General features: G+C 39.6%; 1 protein-coding gene across 1 annotated transcript; it reads right to left on the bottom strand.

Moving 5' to 3' along the window:
* Nucleotides 1–510: 510 nt before the first annotated feature.
* Nucleotides 511–16,369, bottom strand: LOC120701962. The gene is made up of 8 exons (XM_039985751.1): nucleotides 16,125–16,369; nucleotides 9,701–9,866; nucleotides 5,004–5,090; nucleotides 4,515–4,760; nucleotides 4,235–4,405; nucleotides 3,102–3,155; nucleotides 2,863–3,009; nucleotides 511–957 (listed from the first exon to the last, which is right to left on the bottom strand). Exons 1-8 carry the CDS (start codon nucleotides 16,367–16,369, stop codon nucleotides 511–513), a joined length of 1,563 nt encoding a protein of 520 aa, XP_039841685.1.
* Between the last annotated feature and the right edge of the window lie 1,764 nt (nucleotides 16,370–18,133).

Raw genomic sequence — 18,133 nt, 5'->3', positions numbered from 1 at the left:
GTAAATATCAATTTTGGACTCATTATATTCAATTATTCAACACACTTGCAATTCAAATTTGATTTATCCGCAAGAATTCTGTTTACCGAAATAAAATGATTAAATATAGCAGAAAGACCAAGAAAAATGCCAAAACTTAACATATAATACCACATATAGTATGTAGATAGTAGAAAAAGTTAGGAGGACTGAATCAAATTTTTTGAAAAATTTTGCCGTGTGCCAGGTGTTAGGCACACAGCAAACTTGGATGTTTGCCGTGTGTTTACCTTGGCACACGGCAAACTGGGTGTATTTGCCATGTGTCTTCTTTTTTGCCATGTGTTTTTTTACTTTGGCACACAGCAAATGTTGTGTTTGCCGTGTGCCGTGTTTTTGCCGTGTGCTTTTTGGTAGACTCACGATAAACAATGTGCACAGCAAACGCACGTTTTCCAGTAGTGAATTACCCACAAAGTCGTCCCTTCGCATGATGGCGCACATTGCCCTTGCCGGCTTCACTTACTGCTCTCAAGTGTGGTATTGCAAGATGCAGCAGACTAAGGCCGTAGCCCAAAACCAGTATGCTGCAGGGAGCAGCAGCTCACCTCCTGCTGCCGGAACACTCTCACACGCACCCCCGTAATAGATGTAAGTACCCCAGTCGCTATTGTTACCGATCGTCAAATTATAGCAGTTGGGACGCTCAGGTGTGAAGTCCACAACATTTGGCGACTTGATATTGTTGGACGAATCTATCACTTGCAGGTTCTTGATGTAGCTGGCCTTGCGAAACCCTTCTTCAGGGAAGTGTCCACTGCCCATCTGTGTGTAAGTTTGGTTAGAGCCAGGCGTGTACACCTCGCCACCCCACATGATAGAGGAGGCACTATCTGCCAGGTAGGAGAAGAGGGATGATGGCCAGTAGCCTAAAACATAGCTTCCAACTTGCAACCACCAATTGCCATCCTTTTGATCCTGCGAGATGAAGTTTACAAGAGAATTCTCAGCGAACTGGAAATTACTCCCTCCGTTTCAAAATATAAGTCATTTCAAGACTCTTCGAAAGTCAAGACATCTCAAGTTTGACCAACTTTATACAATAAAGTACCAACATTTATGATACCAAATAAGTACCATTAGATTCTATATTATATATATTTTCATAGTAAATCTATTCGGTGCCATGAATCTTTGTAATCATGTCTATAATTTTGGTTAAACTTAAAATGGTTTGACTCTCCAAGAGTCTTGGATTGACTTATATTTTGGAACGGAGGGAGTATATGATCAGGCAATATAACTGTAGATCCCTTTAGTGCTTAAATCATTCATAGGCAGAAGTGAGTTTGTTTTATTACTTATCTGTACTGCAGTATGGGAAGGAACTTCCCTTTCACGGAAATGGAAACGAAAACTTGTTTTTTGGGCAAGGTTCTGAAGTATATAGGGGACATCAAGGGGCATAAGTAGATAACTGCACATGGCAATGCTACCATATGAATGCAAGATATTGCCTAGCAACTGAGCCAGATTTGCATTATTTCGTAGCAAAAGCACAAGATTCTTTTGAGGCTTTGTTCAAAAGTCTAATATGACAGCGTTGATTTGCAGATCAATCTTGTAAGTGCATGGCTTCAGACGTGACTCCATGAATGGGTCCAAAACATGCCAAAGCAATCACTACTACAGAATCCTCATCACCGCCGGTTCGTAAGGCCCCATCACCGTCAGTTTTGGGGGCGCCGGTGAAATAGCAGCGGCAATGAGGCCGACAAGAAAAAAAATTATATATTAAATGGGATGAACACCCCAAAGACCAGCCCAACCCCTTCTCCAATCTCCAAAGGGACAATTTTTTTGCACTGGTTGCAAAGGTCTGAGATTCGAACCTGTGACCTCTTGGTTGGTGCGAGCCAACCCTAACCACTGCACCACAGCATCACTTGCGATTGTGTAAGGGATGCTATCCTGTTGTATTAACCTCTCCGAATCTTTATAAAATTCTATAGCCACACCTAAAGTCCAATTAGGATAAATTTTTTTGTGGTTGTCCCTTACATGCGCCCAGATCAAAGAAAAAATCAGAAAAATAATATGAAAACAAAAAATGGGTGTATGGGAAATTAATTTATAAGCACTAAAAATTCATTTAATCCATAATAAATAGTCGATCATTTTGAAAAAAAAGTTGAAACTCCTCCATTGTAAATTATATGCAGTATAACACATGTAAAAAATATTTGCATATAATATAAGTAAAAATAATGTTTTGGTGTGTGTAAACTTGAAAGTTTGCCATGAAATGTATGGAAGATTGAGAGATGTATGTGTTTATGAACAATGTATAGTCTAATATTCTTAAAAGGTGTTGAATTTTTTATGAGAAGGTTACACACCTATAAAAGGGACTCCATGCCAATTTTTATAATTTTCGGATGCATTATGTGGTTCGTGTTACCTAAAAAAGTGGTCTCAACTTTCACCAGCAGTTCGTGTTACAAACTGGTGGTGAAAATCATTTTCACCAGCGGTTTGTGTTACAAATAAACCGGCAGTGAAAGTGGTGACTTTCACCAGCGGTTCATGTTACAAACCGGCAGTAATAAGGGTTTTCACCACCAATTCCAATGGCCATGGTGGGCGACAGTGCCTGCCAGCTCTGGAACCTGCAGTGAAAACTTTTCAGCGCCGGTTCGGACTAAACCGGCAGTGATAGGGGCGCTGGAAAAAACCATATGTAGTAGTGAATAGTTATAGCCTCGACTTAGGTCCGAAGGCACCTTGAGACGGTAGAAAAAGAAGTAGATGGCACATATTCTCTGTGCCCATTCCTGAATTAGATTTTGTATGCTCAGCGTGTGAAAGCATTTTGTGTTTTACCTTCCAAACAAAAATCTTGATGTCATACTGGGAGCCACCATAGATGGAGACAGGAGAGATGCTACCACCAATAGTGATCTGATTATTTATCTGGATGAATCCTGAGCACAATAGGTTATAACATCCTGTTGTTTCATACGCATCACGCTACAATATTCCATGCCGACAGAAAATTAGTACTTTTATGCCGCCCCAACTTAATATAATCAAGCTGAAAAGGAATGTGATGTTCATCTTACTGTCCAGTAGATGAAGAATCTAGTATTGGTATCCCCATAAATCTCCTGGGAAACCTGCAATTTTATAGGGAGCTCAAAACCATTAGCCACAAGGAAAAGGCATTGCGCAACTTATCTGCAACATTACAACACTTAAGGCACGTAAAATAGTGTGATGCTAGATCTCTATAATCTCGACCTCCTAGTATTTTTTAATAACTATTGGAAGGGATAGGATATGAGAGATTTTGTGGTGGTTCTTTGGAGAAGCAACAGCAACAGGCAGGACAATCTATATCTTGTAGATAGCTTGTTTATGCCTTTTTCCCATTTAGATTCTCTAGAGCAAGTATGATGCCCTTGCCGGCAAATGCACCAATATTTGAAATAATAAACAGGGAATCTCTCTTCTCCATCCTTTGCCCAGCGTAGTGATTTTGTCCTCTCATCGTCTACTTCTTATTACAACTGAGTCCTGACATCTCAAGGAACTGTGTACATGGCTTGCTTGTACAGTTGAGGCCCTTGATGTGCTCACTACCCTTGCTTTTGTACCCACAAGAAGTGCAGTCTAACTAGCTTACTCAGAGCCCGGAGCTTTGACCTTCCTGAACAACAACATTTTAGAATCTTACAATGCATAACCAGTAATTAAATATTGCTTTTGGAGCCTGCATATTAATCCTCACGATAATAAGTCAAATTACATTCTTCATGGCTATGCGCATTTCACAAAATCCGCCATGATTAAAAGTGGAATGCGAAGCAAAGGTGGACAGTTGAGAGCTTCATGTTCAACAAAAAGAAGCAAGTACGGGGTGAAAAGTAATAAACTAAAGACAATCATTTGAATTTTAAGAAGAAGAAAAACATTTTGTAGACTGATTGTTGTTTGCAGCAGTAGACAATCTAACTAATTTGCTTCTAAATTTTCTCTACACATTCATTTTGATTACCAATCAGTGCCATTATGGGAGCAATATAAAATAAGCCGCTAAATTTTAAATATAAATTAGCTACCTGCCATTACTAAGAATAGTCTAAAGTAGCATCTAAATCTTCATCTAGCTTCTACTCATGCTTTTACTCTTTCAGCACATATCATGGAAGCTGCAAGGAGACATATAGTGCAAGTTTTCCCTTTGAGGTCTGACCTGCCATCCAGCTTCAACGGTATTGAGATCATTGCTCTTATAGGATCCCGCAATTATCCAGAGCTGGGACAGGCTGAAGTCATTGACCCCCTCAATCCTTGGTTGCCACAGATTAATGGTGGCACTGGTTCCATAGTACTTATCTTCCGTGGTGGTTGATGCTACAGCATGCTGGTCCACAGGAGCAAACAAAACTAAATGAGCAATAGAAATAGTTGTAACAATCATAGAGGTAGATTGCTCATTAATATGAAGGTGATTCTTTAATGGCGTTTTAAACCTGGTGGCCTCTCAATACATTAGGAGTTCCAGGGTCATTGAGAGAATTGAGGCTTGGGATACTCAGTGGCCTCTTCTTGCCGTGCCTCCTGATGGAACTGGCGCTCATGAAATCCCCCTCCTTTGTCCTTCGGATTGGTATGGTGTTGTCAGGACACTTGCCACTCTGTTGCCATGTTTGGGTGATTGGATGTGGTGTAATGCTGGAGCTGTCATACAGATCTCCTGGGTGGTAAGAAGGCCGCATCTGAAAGGCGACGATGGAGCACCTTTTGAGTGTTGAGATCATGATACATGTACTCCCTCCATTTCAAATTATAAGTCGTTTTGGCTTTTCTAGGTGCATAGATGTTTGTATGCACACCTAGAAAAGCCAAAACGACCTATAATTTGGAATGGAGGGAGTACTTGTCTGGTCATGGGTGGCACTAAAGCTAGTCTGCACCCAGCAGTAAAATGAATAGAGCAATGGTTGCGAAGAGAGAGGAACCTGGATTGTATGGTTCTTGAGCAAAGGATGATCAAATGCAGGCTGTTTGGAGACGTGCACACAGTCGATAATATCTCCATCTGGGCTCTTTTAATTTTCTCAAATTCAGTGTTGCAAGAAGATAGAGAAAGAGAAGACTAGACAATAATACGATGCATAAATTAGGACAAGAATGAATCACGGGGTCATGCATGCCAAAATATTCAGTAGCAAAAAATTAAATTAAATTCATTACATATAAAACATTTTGGTTTCGGAGTTAAGCTTGGACGATAGGAAAAAAATGGATAAGTGTGCATATCCCAGGTCCACTAGATGCAGTATTGACACTATCCAAACATATTCATGCATGAAACAACATACATGCATAATGTTAATATGACAAGAAGTGGGACTAAAAGAAACAATAGTTAGTACTTTGAACAGTTGAAGCAAAAAATATAATGGTTGACAAAGATTCCAGTTTGCCACCAGAGAAAGAAAGCAACCCAAGGATTTGGGGACCTAAAAATTTCACCAAACAAAAGAACTTGCTTATTTGTTCTCCTTGTTATTGACCGTCAAAATTGGCATGACGCTGTTCTGGCTAGGCAAACTGGTCTGACCGATTGCCGTAAGCGGTAGTACTGGTTTTGGGTTCTATAGCCAATTTGGTAACGCGAACCGGTCAGACCAGTTTACCAAAGCGATCTGACTAGTTTAAATCAAATCCATCTAGGATCATGGAGTTTTTTTGTTGGTTACGACTTGTAAAGAGACTTCCTTGCAGGCAAGACCCCCTACCCTTTAAATATAAAGGGCCACGGTCCATTGCGGGTTTATGGCTATCACACCCCAAAATTTCAAATTTTGAGATGTGAATAGATTATACTAAATAATCAAATGATTTTTTGAATTCTTAAAAATTTCCAAGATTTATAATTTATTTTATATATGAGGGAATTTAGTATAGGAAAATTTATTTTTCTAAGTTAAATAAAGCAACATAGGCTTAAAGCGCGTTGGTTGTGTTCTTGTTGTGGCGTGTTTTGAGTGTTTAGTGTTCCAAGTGCACTTAGATGTCGCTTAGGTTCTTTTGGGAATTTTCCATAGTTTTTTGGAATTTTATTCCTATTTACCTAGAGTTAAATCCAATTTTTGGAAGCTTCAAAAAATCTTTCCACGAGCTCCAAATATTGTATTTGGATTCCTCGTGCCCAACTCTATTTCTGAGATTTTTTCTCATGTTTTTTTAGAATTTTTGGGATATTTTTCATGGTTTAAATATAAATTATAGACTTTTCTAGAATTATTTATTTACTAGGAAATTAATTATTCCGAATAAAAAGCCTAGAACCTTTTGGGCTAGCCTTGACCCATGTTCAACCCACATCTTATCTCAAATCAATCTCACCTCCTAAATTATGCCAATGTTTCACAAGCCCATTAGTGGTAGTGAAGATATCTGAAATGCCCAAGCATTTGAAGGGGCAAAACCATCTATTAGTCCCGTATTGCTAATGGATGGAGAGATTTGGGTTCTTCTCCCCATATATGTGAAGCACCTCCCTCCTGGAAAAGATGCACAATAGACTCGTTTACAAGGAGGCCTAAAGTTTGGGAATCCCTGAGTGCATCCATTTCACCTAGCGCCGGGCATCGTCCTACCCCTGGAGCGCCGGCACCATGAAGAGCTAAAGCTGACCACCGTCTCCACCATCAGTGTCCTACCGACGCCATTCGCTGTTGGTGAGTGCCTCTTGAGCTTTTTTCAATTCGGCGCTTAAGGAACCATGTATTTTGTTTAATAGTTTCCCTATGTCTTGATTCTTTTAATTTACGAATAACCCCAAGAAACTTTAGATGTCTGCAACCTAGTCCTAGCCGAGCCCTTTTTGTACACCTAACCCTGTCCTTCGACCTTTTTGCAAGACTATTTATAGTATCTTGTGTTTCTTTCAAGCCAAACCCTAGAGTCTACGATTAATTTGAAATAGGTCCCTATGTCCTTTAAACCTCAGGCATTTATTCATTCTAGCTCCGACTTAATCCGTTCAAATTGTGCTAGATTCATATCAAATTAAACTATGTGTTAATATTGCTGTGTACTTCATGCCATGTCTTCGTAATTAAATATTATACTAATTTGATTAATGCCTATTTGAACCATCATTTTTAAGTAAAAGTTAATTAGACTTATACATCAGTTTATCATAATTAATGTTAATTTGATTAATACTTATCTAAACTAGTTTTCTTGAAAGAAATATATTTAGGTTTAAACCTCGTTCTTTATAATTAAAAATATTAAATTGATTATTAAAGTAGCTTTTCTAATTAAAATCTGTTTAGAGCTAACCATTGGTTTTCATAATCACTGGTTAATATGACTAATGCCGAAAGTTAATGCCTTTTCAATAATAATATGAATAGTTGAGTTTGAACCATACAATTGTTTGATTAGATGCCCTCATATACTTTATTTCTATTAAATGTTTAATTGGTGTAATTCATACATAAACAATTATGAATAAAACTTGACTAAGCTTTACCTCGGCTCTGTAAAATAAAATCGAATTTGTATTAATCCTACGTAAGTGTATTTTTATTGAATATCCTTTATATTGTTTTATTGAAATAAAACGAACCAAGCATATAGTCTTTTGTGCTCACATATATGAAAATGTTACGATAGTTGTATATTTCCAACCGTAGCTTCGTTTATGAGCATTTCTTGAGCCACATAACCATAGATTCTAGTTGTTCTTGGAGCCCTGTTCTTTAGTGTGCTCTTTTCTAGTCTTTCTTTGGTTTGATTTATTGTTCGTAGTTGTATTTGTTTGTTTGCTTGTTTGTGCATGCTTGTGCTTGATGATTGCTATGAGTAGAAGGAACATTGTTCCAGTGCTTTGAAGATCAAGTGATATCAAGAACAAGAGTCGAACTCTAAGCAGTGGTATTCCTATTGCGGAAAGGCATGTGTCCCTAACCATCCTCCAACCTATGCTTGTTAGTAATATTATGACGATTTTAATTTGAACATGGAGCGACCACCTAGGATTTCCCATACCGCAATACTATGTGGTTGTGGTCTTAGTTAAGTAATTAGATGAGCTCTATGTTGTGTTTGGGTCGTTTGTTGGGCGGATGTTGGTTTGTGATGAGACATGGGGAAAGAAGGTCTGCCTTCAGAGGACCTGCATGGTAGGGACCAACACATATATAGAGGGATTATTTGGAAAGACTTCGTAGTGTTTTCTCTAGTCCCACACCTTGGAAGTGTTGAAGGGAGTAATTAACCCGGACGACATGAGAAACACGAATTGTGGGTAAAGCTGTACAACATCTGCAAAGTTAAAATCTATTGCAATAGCCGTGCTCGTGGTCATGAGCGGCCTGGACCCTCACATGATTAATTTACTTGAAGTTGATATTAAATCGCTCTCTGGTTATTTGTTGTGGCCTTGCTAAGTACCAACCATAAGTGTACTCATCCTTGCTAACCGCTGTTCAGAAGAGAAGCACAAGATGATGTGAAGATGGTGTTAATTGCTAGGAGCACGTAACCCCCGGTCATTGAAGTCTATCACTAATGAGATCCTACATTGAAGAAGATGAAATATAAACATTTAAAGCATGCAAAGTAGGATCTAACTCCAATAGGACTAAGGATGTAACAAAATGATGATATATGACGTCATTAAGTTTAGTGTAACACTTACTATAGTAAGAACATTATGAAATGATACCATATGAATAAGTTACGTAACTTTTACTTTAAAATTAATATGATGCTATATGAGCTGGTTATTAAGTAGTATCAACTTTAATGATAGTAAGAACATAGTGAGATGATGGTTTAATTTATAGGTGAGATAAAAGTATCTCTTCTAATTGTAGTATTATGTGATGCAAATTTAATATACAAAACAATTAAGTTGGTATATGATGAAACCAAAAAATTCATGTGTAGAAGTGTGACTTTGTACTGATATGTTCAAAATTCACAAAAAAAATACTTCATGAAGATACTAGTTATGAAGGAATAAAACTCTTCATTAATATAAGCAATGATGTCATGTAAGGGGCCATGAGACAACACCCTTTTGAGCAAGCACTATTTTTGCTGGCGGTGCCTTACCACCAGCACAAATCAATTGTCACCGTTGCCCTAAAAGACAAACCTGTCTAAAAATTTTAATTGCCTAGAAACCCAAAGAAATATATTTCATGTGTAGGTTTCTTACCATTAACCTACAAAGCAAAAACTAACATAAGGGCTATTCTTTCGACTTTAATTACTTCTTGAAAGCTAACATATTGGTAGTAGATATATTTACAGGTGTGCCATTATGGTTTTTTTTTCCAATGATACCCTATATTAGGCTATACTATCTACCTATACCACATATATCATAAGTCAAGTTTTCACTGGTATACAATTAATCTGAACCATCGATCCTTTCATACTAGTCCTTTTTTACCCTAGTATAAGGCAACGTAAAAGAGCTCTTGTGAAAGACCACGACGAACAAGAGCACGTCGTGACCCAAGTTTTTGGCAGCCACGTGTGCTGCAAATCTTGAAGCAGCGCTGAACTACGACACCAGAGATTCAGAGAAGCACACGGCCGGCATCGTACAACCAACAGGAGAGTAAAAATGTAAAAACTAAGGCTAAAGATAATTCACTAAGACTGAGAGCAGGGCCAGGAGTACCTCTATGGTTGTGAGAGGAGCCTTATTGAGCTGCCTGAGGAGGCTTTGCACCTGCCGCCGCCGCAGACGAACCGGCGACGACCTTCCGGCTGTCCCCGCCGCCGACAATGCTGGAGCACCCTCTAGGGAAACAAACGCGACAGTTACAAAGAGTGCCACCAGGAACCTGCGCGTCGATGCCATTTGAAACATAAGGCGAGTTTGTGCCGGATTTGCTTCGACTGGCGTTCCAGCTATATATGTCAAGGGATTTCTGATGCGCTTCTTCGCGTGATGGATTGCCTGGAAAGGTCTCAGCAGATACATGGAGGCCCAGCGCGCGGAGCGGTCGAGGCCACGTCGCCGGCAGCTGCCGCCTTGAGCTGTTGAGGCGGCGTTTTCTATGCTTTGTCGACAAGGTACAGAGTCCTGCCGAGATGCGTCGCCAAGGCTTAGTGCATGCCGTGTTTTTATATAACATTTCGCAAGATTTTTTTTAACTTATACGCCTTCTAATGTTTGAGATTAAATGGATAATTACGATGAGGTGGACAAACCATATGCAGAGAATACACGTATGTGCAAGCATAGTAATAAGAAACGAGCAAGTACTTCATCCATCTGTATGTCTTATTTCTACAATTTTTCTTTTCTTTGTACCTTAGTTGACACTGTACAAGAAAAAGTAGGAAGCCGCTTAGTACATTGCAAACGGCTAACTTTTCAAACAAATTACAATGATTGAGCGTGCACACCAGGCCCAGCGAACGCCCACTCCACACATTGAATGAACTACACCTACGTAAGAACACTACTAGAAAACGGGCCAAAGATTCTGGCCAAAGGTACCAGCTGCTTTTGCAACCGGTACTGAGTACCGGTTGCAAAAGCAGCTGGTACCTTTGGCCAGCGGCGTTCAAAGGTAAGGGGTTTGGTATCGGGTTAAAGTATTACCCGGTACCAAAACCCCAGTATAAACACCGGTTGGTGCCACCAACCGGTGCCTAAAGGGCGGACAATGGCACCGGGTTTTGCCATGACCCGGTGCCGCCATGTGCCCACAACAAAAGCACCGGTTGGTAACTTCAACCGGTGCCTATGCCTATTGTTTGGCACCGGTTGTTGAGCACCAACCGGTGCCTTTAAGCCACGCCTATAAATACCCCAACCCCTCCCCCCTCCAAGCTGCCGTGAACTCACTGTTCATGACAGCTGAGTGAGGGGAGGGGAGGCGAATTTTTGTTATTTTTTTAAAAAAAAATTAGTTATTTTTCTCCATAACTTAGCAATTGGTTTTTAGAAGCAGTTATCACTTAATTTAGTTTATACATGTGATAATTATTTTTAATTGTAGCATTTTATTGTAGTTATATGCGTTATCAATTTATTTGATATGTGAATACTATCAAATTATTGTATTTATATGTTTTCTCAATTTATTTGATAAGTGAATAGTATCTATTTATTACAGTTATATGCATTATCAATTATATATTTGAATTCAAATTTTGTATGGAAATATTATCAATTACATATGCAAGAGTGCTTTATTTAGTTCTCTTCAAAATTCCAAAACTTTACAAGATTCAACATTCGAGATGCATGCTGCGCCAATTCGAGACCCGCAGCTCAGCTAGCCAGAAGGCCACATGCATCCTTTCTTGTACAAAAATATAAAGTTCCATATAGACAAACAAAGTTTTTCCATATAGACAAACAAAGTTTTTACACAATCATGCAGTCAGAAGGCCATATGCATCGTTATAATTTTGTAGTTAAGTTTTATTAATAGCGTATTCAATGTTAGTTATAAATTTGTAGTATGAATGAACTATTTGTACACTACAATGATGTATATAAATGTATTGTGGACCCAGATGAGTCGGCAATGGATGTACATGTCCGACCGGCGTTCAAAGGGGTTCATTGATGGCGTGCATGAATTCATTGAAGCGGCTGAGAAACACAAGTTTGGTGGTTTCGTTCGTTGCCCATGCAAATTCTGTAAGAATGAGAAGAATTACTCATCATCAAGAACCATCCACAGTCACTTGTTCAATAGTGGTTTCATGCCGAACTATTATGTTTGGACCAAGCATAGCGAAAGAGGAATTATGCTGGATAATAATGTACAAGAAGAGAATTCCTGACTTTGCAGCCAATTATAATACCTTTTTCAATGACACTGCAATGGGTGAGCCTGAAGAAGATACTGAAGGATACGTTGTAGAAGATGATCTTGGTCAGATGCTGCGCGAAGCTGAGGAAGGTTGCGAAACATAAAAGGAATCGAAAGATCTGAAGCGTATGTTGGAGGACTACAGAACATTGTTATACCCTGATTGCAAACAAAACCAAAAGAAGTTGGGTACCACATTGGAATTGTTGCAATGGAAGGCATCAAATAGTTTGTTTGACAAGGGATTCGAGGAGTTGCTGAAACTTATAAAAAACTTACTCCCTGAGGGTAACACCTTGCCGGCGACAACATACGAGTCAAAAAAAAGTTGTTTGTCCTTTAGGATTAGAGGCACAGAAGATACATGCTTGTCCTAATGACTACATCCTATATCAAGGTGAGTATGAAAATTTGGATTCATGCCCTGTATGCAACGCATGCCGGTATAAGATCCCTCGAGATGATCCAGGCGACGTTGAGGGGATGCATGTCAAGAAGAGGGTGCCTGCCAAGGTGATGTGGTATTTCCCTGTAATACCACGTCTGAAACATTTGTTCATGAACAAAATGAATGCTAAATTGATGCGATGGCACAAATAAGAACGTAAGCAAGACAATATGTTGAGACACCCCGCTGATGGGTCGCAGTGGAGAAAAGTGGACAGAACATTCCCAACATTTGCAAATGATGCGAGGAATATAAGGTTCGGCTTAAGTACGGATGGCATGAATCCTTTCGGTGAGTAGAGCAGTGACCATAGTACCTGGCCTGTGACACTCTGTATATACAACCTTCCTCCCTGGTTGTGTATGAAGCGGAAATTCATTATGATGCCGATGCTTATCCCCGGCCTGAAGCAACCCGGTAACGATATAGATGTGTATCTGAAACCACTGATTGAGGATCTTCTATTGTTGTGGAAAGAGGAGGGTGTTCGTATGTGGGATGCACACGCAGAGGATCATTTGGACCTTCGTGCATTGCTTTTCGTAACCACCAACGATTGGCCAGCACTAAGTAACCTCTCCGGACAATCCAATAAGGGTTATAGAGCATGCACCCATTGTTTAGAAGAAACCGACAACACGTACCTCAAGCACTGTAGGAAGATCGTGTATATGGGTCATCGTCGATTTCTTCCGATCAAGCACCCATTAAGGAGCAGGAATGCTCACTACGATGGATAGGCAGATCATCATACCAAACCTAGGCATCGTTTTGGGAAAATGGTGTTTGAAATGGTCAAGGATATAAAAATAGTATTCGAAAAAGGACCCGGCAGCAGATCAGTGCAAAGTGATGACGGACGTGCACCTATGTGGAAGAAGAAGAGTATTTTTTGGGAGTTACCTTATTGGGAAGTCTTAGACGTCCGCCACGCAATTAATGTGATGCACCTAACAAAAAATCTTTGTGTGAACCTTCTAGGCTTCCTTGGTGTCTACGGTAAGTCAAAGGATACATTGGAAGCGCGGCAAGTTCTTCAACGTATGAAACAACGGGCCACCCTACATCCAGAAAAAAGGGATAAAGGACGTCATTATCTAGGTCTTAGTAAGGAAGAGAAGCAAAGTATGTTCGACTGTTTGAATAGTATCAAGATCCCATCAGGCTACTCTTCGAATATAAAAGGCTACTAAACTTGAAAGAGAAGAAATTCGCACACGTAAAGTCCCATGACTGTTACGTGTTGATGACGCAATTGATTCCAGTTGCACTTAGAGGTATTCTACCAGCTAATGTTCCAGCAACAATCATAAAGCTATGCGCCTTTCTCAACACAATTTCTCAGAAGGCAATCGATCCATCGAGTTTAAGCAGGCTACAAGAGGATGTTGTCCAAAGTTTAGTCAGTCTTGAAATGATGTTTCCTCCATCATTCTTCAATATTATGACGCATCTTCTAGTTCACCTGGTCAAAGAGATTGGTATTCTCGGTCCTGTTTTCCTTCATAATATGTTCACTTTTGAACGATACTTTGCAGTCCTAAAGAAATACGTTCGTAATCGGGCTCGTCCAGAAGGAAGCATTGCGAAGGGTTACGTAACAGATGAGGTCATTGAGTTTTGTGTTGACTATGTGGAAGAACTCTGCCCAATTGGGATTCCAGTATCACGTCATGAGGGGCGGCTGATTGGAAAGGGCACACTTGGAAGAAAATCAGAAAATGCCACATATCATGCCACGTTGAGCAAAGCACATCTCACAGTTCTGCAACAATCAGCCTTGGTGGTTCCATACATGGAGGAGCACATGCAAATTGTGTGAAGCATATACCCTTTGAAGTCTCAGACATGGATTACAAAACATCATAACGATACATTCGCCACTTGGTTGCAGAAGGAAGTCGTGGCCAATGATCAAATTCATGAGCAGCTAGCTTGGCTGGCCAGGGGTCCGGCAAATTCAATCCGGATGTACCAAGGATACGAAATTAATGGTTACACATTTTATACAAGAGCCCAAGATAACAAGAGCACCAATCAAAATAGTGGTGTCCGTATAGATGCCACCGACTCTAGTGGCTAAACGAACTCATATTTTGGTTACATTGAAGAGATCTAGGAACTCGACTATGGGCCGTTGAAGATACCTCTATTTCGTTGTCAATGGATTAAACTCACAGGAAAAGGTGTCGATATCAACGAGTACGGAATGACAACGGTAGACCTCAAAGAGCTTGGCTATCGAGACGAACCATTCGTCCTAGCTAAAGATGTCACTCAAGTTTTCTATGTGCAGGACATGTCTAGCAAACCGAGAAAGGACAAGTCCAGGAATAAATCAAGTTTTGTAGGTGCCGGAGATGAGCCAAAGCGCCATATTGTTCTGGCAGGAAAAAGGAAAATTGTGAGAGTCGACGATGTCACAGATGAAGAAGAATACAATAAGGTTGAAGATATGACTCCGTTCGCAGTGGAGGTTGACACAAGTATTCTTTTAGCCGAAGAGGAGGCTCCGTACGCACGTCATGATCATAATGAAGGGGCAATTGTAAAGCGAACCATCGTTAATATTTCCTTAGTTGAATGATTATATCTTGTAATATTTTATGTGGACATTATCAGATTTCTTATGCAATGAATTAATTTATTGGGCAATTAAAAGATTTATTATGCAAATATATTTGATTTATTATGATTTAGTATGCAATTAAAATAATTAGTTATGCACCTAAATGATTTTATCATGTAGTAATTAGAATTATTGTATGTTTAAATGATTTATTATGCAATTATTTGATTTATTATGCAATTAAAATAATTAGTTATGCACTTAAATGATTTATTATATAGTAAGTAAAATTATTATGTATTTAAATGATTTATTATGTAATTATTTGATTTATTAAGATTTATTATGCAATTAAAATAATTAGTTATACACCTAAATGATTTATCATGTAGTAATTAGAATTATTGTGTATTTAAATGATATATTATGCAATTATTTGATTTATTATGCAATTAAAATAATTAGTTATGCACCTAAATGATTTATTATGTAGTAATTAAAATTATTGTGCATTTAAATAATTTATTATGCAATTATTTGATTTATTATGATTTATTATGCAATTAAAATAATTAGTTAGGCACCTAAATAATTTGTTAGGCAATTATAAGAGAAAAAGAAAGGCGAAAAGAAAAGAGAACCATTGGTACCGGTTGGAAAATCCAACCGGTGCCTTAGGGCCTATTTGGGTAAAAAAAAGTGGGGCATCGCGCGGGAGTCGAATTGTGGCCGCGGAGCCCAAATTACATCGCGTTACCATTGAGATACTGAGGAATTCCATTCAAATCCGGTCAAAGTAGACAGAAAAGTTAACTTCAAAAGGCCTTAGGTACCGGTTCCAGAAGTCCACCGGGTACCATAGGAGATTTTCATTTTCCGCCCGTTGGGGCCTAAGACACCGGGTGTGCCAAGAACCGGTACCTTAGGCTTGCCAAGAGTACCGTGTGGGTCAACAACCGGTACCTAAGGATTACATAGGTACCGGTTGTGTTTTTTACCCAGTACCTTTGGCCTGGGGTATAAATCCGTCTCCTCTGCTTCTTCCTCCCAATTCTACACTGCTCATCGCCTCCTCCGATCCAGTCGACCGCCGCCGCGCGCCATCCCATCGTCGTGCCGCTACCGCCGCATCGTCGTGCCGCCGCCGCCACCTTGTCGTGCGCCGCCGCCGCCGCTTCTTCTTTGCGTTCCACCGGCGGCGTCCGCCCGCGACGGTGGCCCTCCTCTGCGCGCACTAGCCCGCGCCAACCTGGTCGTAGTGGACGTCGACTCCGGCGAGCTCCACACGCCAACCTCTTCGTCGTCGTCGACCTCCTCGACCTCCCCGGTGGTCAAGCCGTCCTCGATCGCCGTCGCCGGCCCTCCTCGACGCCGCACGCTGACTCGCCTCCTCCACCGCGCCGCCCCTTCATCCCGCAGCACGCCGGCCACCCCACTGCGACGCCGGCGCCCTCTCGCCTCCTCCACCGCGCCGCGCCGAGCTGCTCCCCCCATCAACGTAAGCAACAATGGCGCCAGCGCCGCCTCTTGCATTTTCATTTTTTTATTAATTATTATATATAATGTGTAATTTTCCTATTTTTTATTTCTATTTCTACTATTTAATTATGTAGTGAATAATTTAGTATAATAAAAAAGAATGTATAGAATTGAGTATAATTTAGGTAAAACAATTAGTTTTATTGTTAAGTAGATAGTTTAGTTTTATTTAGTTTAAAATTATTTGTTTTAGTGATTACTAGATAGTTTAGTTTTATTTAGTTTAAAATTTAATTGTTTTAGTGATAACTAGATAGTATAGTTTTATTTAGTTTAAAATTTAATTGTTTAGTGATAACTAGATAGTATATAATTTATCTATATTAGTTTCATGTATAATTAGTATAATTAGTTTTTATATGTATATGTATATACTATATAATGTATAATTAGATAGAATTTAAATAATTTCTATATAATTAGTTTGTATTATATATGTATATAGTATTTAGATGTGTAATTTATTACTTTTTCTTTACATGTGTAATTTAGATGTACTTGTATCGCATGTTAATTTATTTATATACATTAGTTAGAGAATTTAGTTAGAGAAGAAAATGGAGAGAATTTAGTTAGAGAGAATTTAGTCATTATTTTTTTTGCCATTATTTGATATTATCTAGAATTTAGTTATTTCATATATAGAAGGAAATGAAGAGAATTTAGAGAGAGAATTTAGTTATTTCTATTATTATGTCTTATGTAGTGTATAATTGTGTCATTCAAAGATTTTATTTAATCATGTATTTAATGGTTAGACGACGACATGTATTTCACTGTATAATGTAATGACGACGACGAGTAATGACGATGACAATGAGTAATGACGTCGACGAGTAATGATGAGTAATGATGACGAGTAATGACGAGTAACGATGACGAGTAATAATTTTATGTACAATTCTTGATTACATGTATTGCATTTATAATTTAGATTGATTTAAATTAATTCTCGAGCTCGAACCCGTTCGTATTCGCTCTCTAACTCACTCACGCATTCGCCGTCCCTCGACCCCGACTCTCAACCCCGTCCCTCGACTCTCGACCTCGACCCTCAACCCTAGACCTCGACCCTAGACCTCGACCCTCAACCCTCAACCCCATTCCGACTCTCAACTCCATCCCTCGACTCTCGACCTCGACCCTCAACCCTAGACCTCGACCCTCAACCCTCAACCCCATTCCTCGACCCGGTTCCTCGACCCATTCCACGACACACACACACACACTCCCACTAACACACACACAGACACACACACACTGTCTAATACACTCTAACACACACACACACTCTCTCACTAACACACACACAGACACACACACACTCTAACACACACACAAACACACCCTAACACACTCTAACACATTTATATAAAGTATCGACCCTCGACCCTTGACACACACACACTCACTCACACACTGACTCACACACACACACTAACTCTCTCTCTCTTTCTATATCCCACTAACACACAAACACACAGACACACACACCCACACACACTGACTCACACACACTCACTAACTCTCTCTCTCTTTCTCTGTCCCTCTAACATACACACACACACTCTCTCTCAAACACGCATATTCATTCAAAGAATTGAATTCTCCTACTTCATTTAAGGATGGACACATACTCTAACACATTTTTACAGTTTCAGTTAAGGATGGACCACTTCGATGATGATGAGGTCGCCAACCAATACATGTTGGACGCAA

Source organism: Panicum virgatum, chromosome 4K (assembly GCF_016808335.1).
Source record: "Panicum virgatum strain AP13 chromosome 4K, P.virgatum_v5, whole genome shotgun sequence".
Classification (NCBI taxonomy): Eukaryota; Viridiplantae; Streptophyta; class Magnoliopsida; order Poales; family Poaceae; genus Panicum; species Panicum virgatum.
The sequence above is the reverse complement of the archived record's forward strand: the minus strand, read 5'-3'. Positions and strand labels throughout refer to the sequence as shown.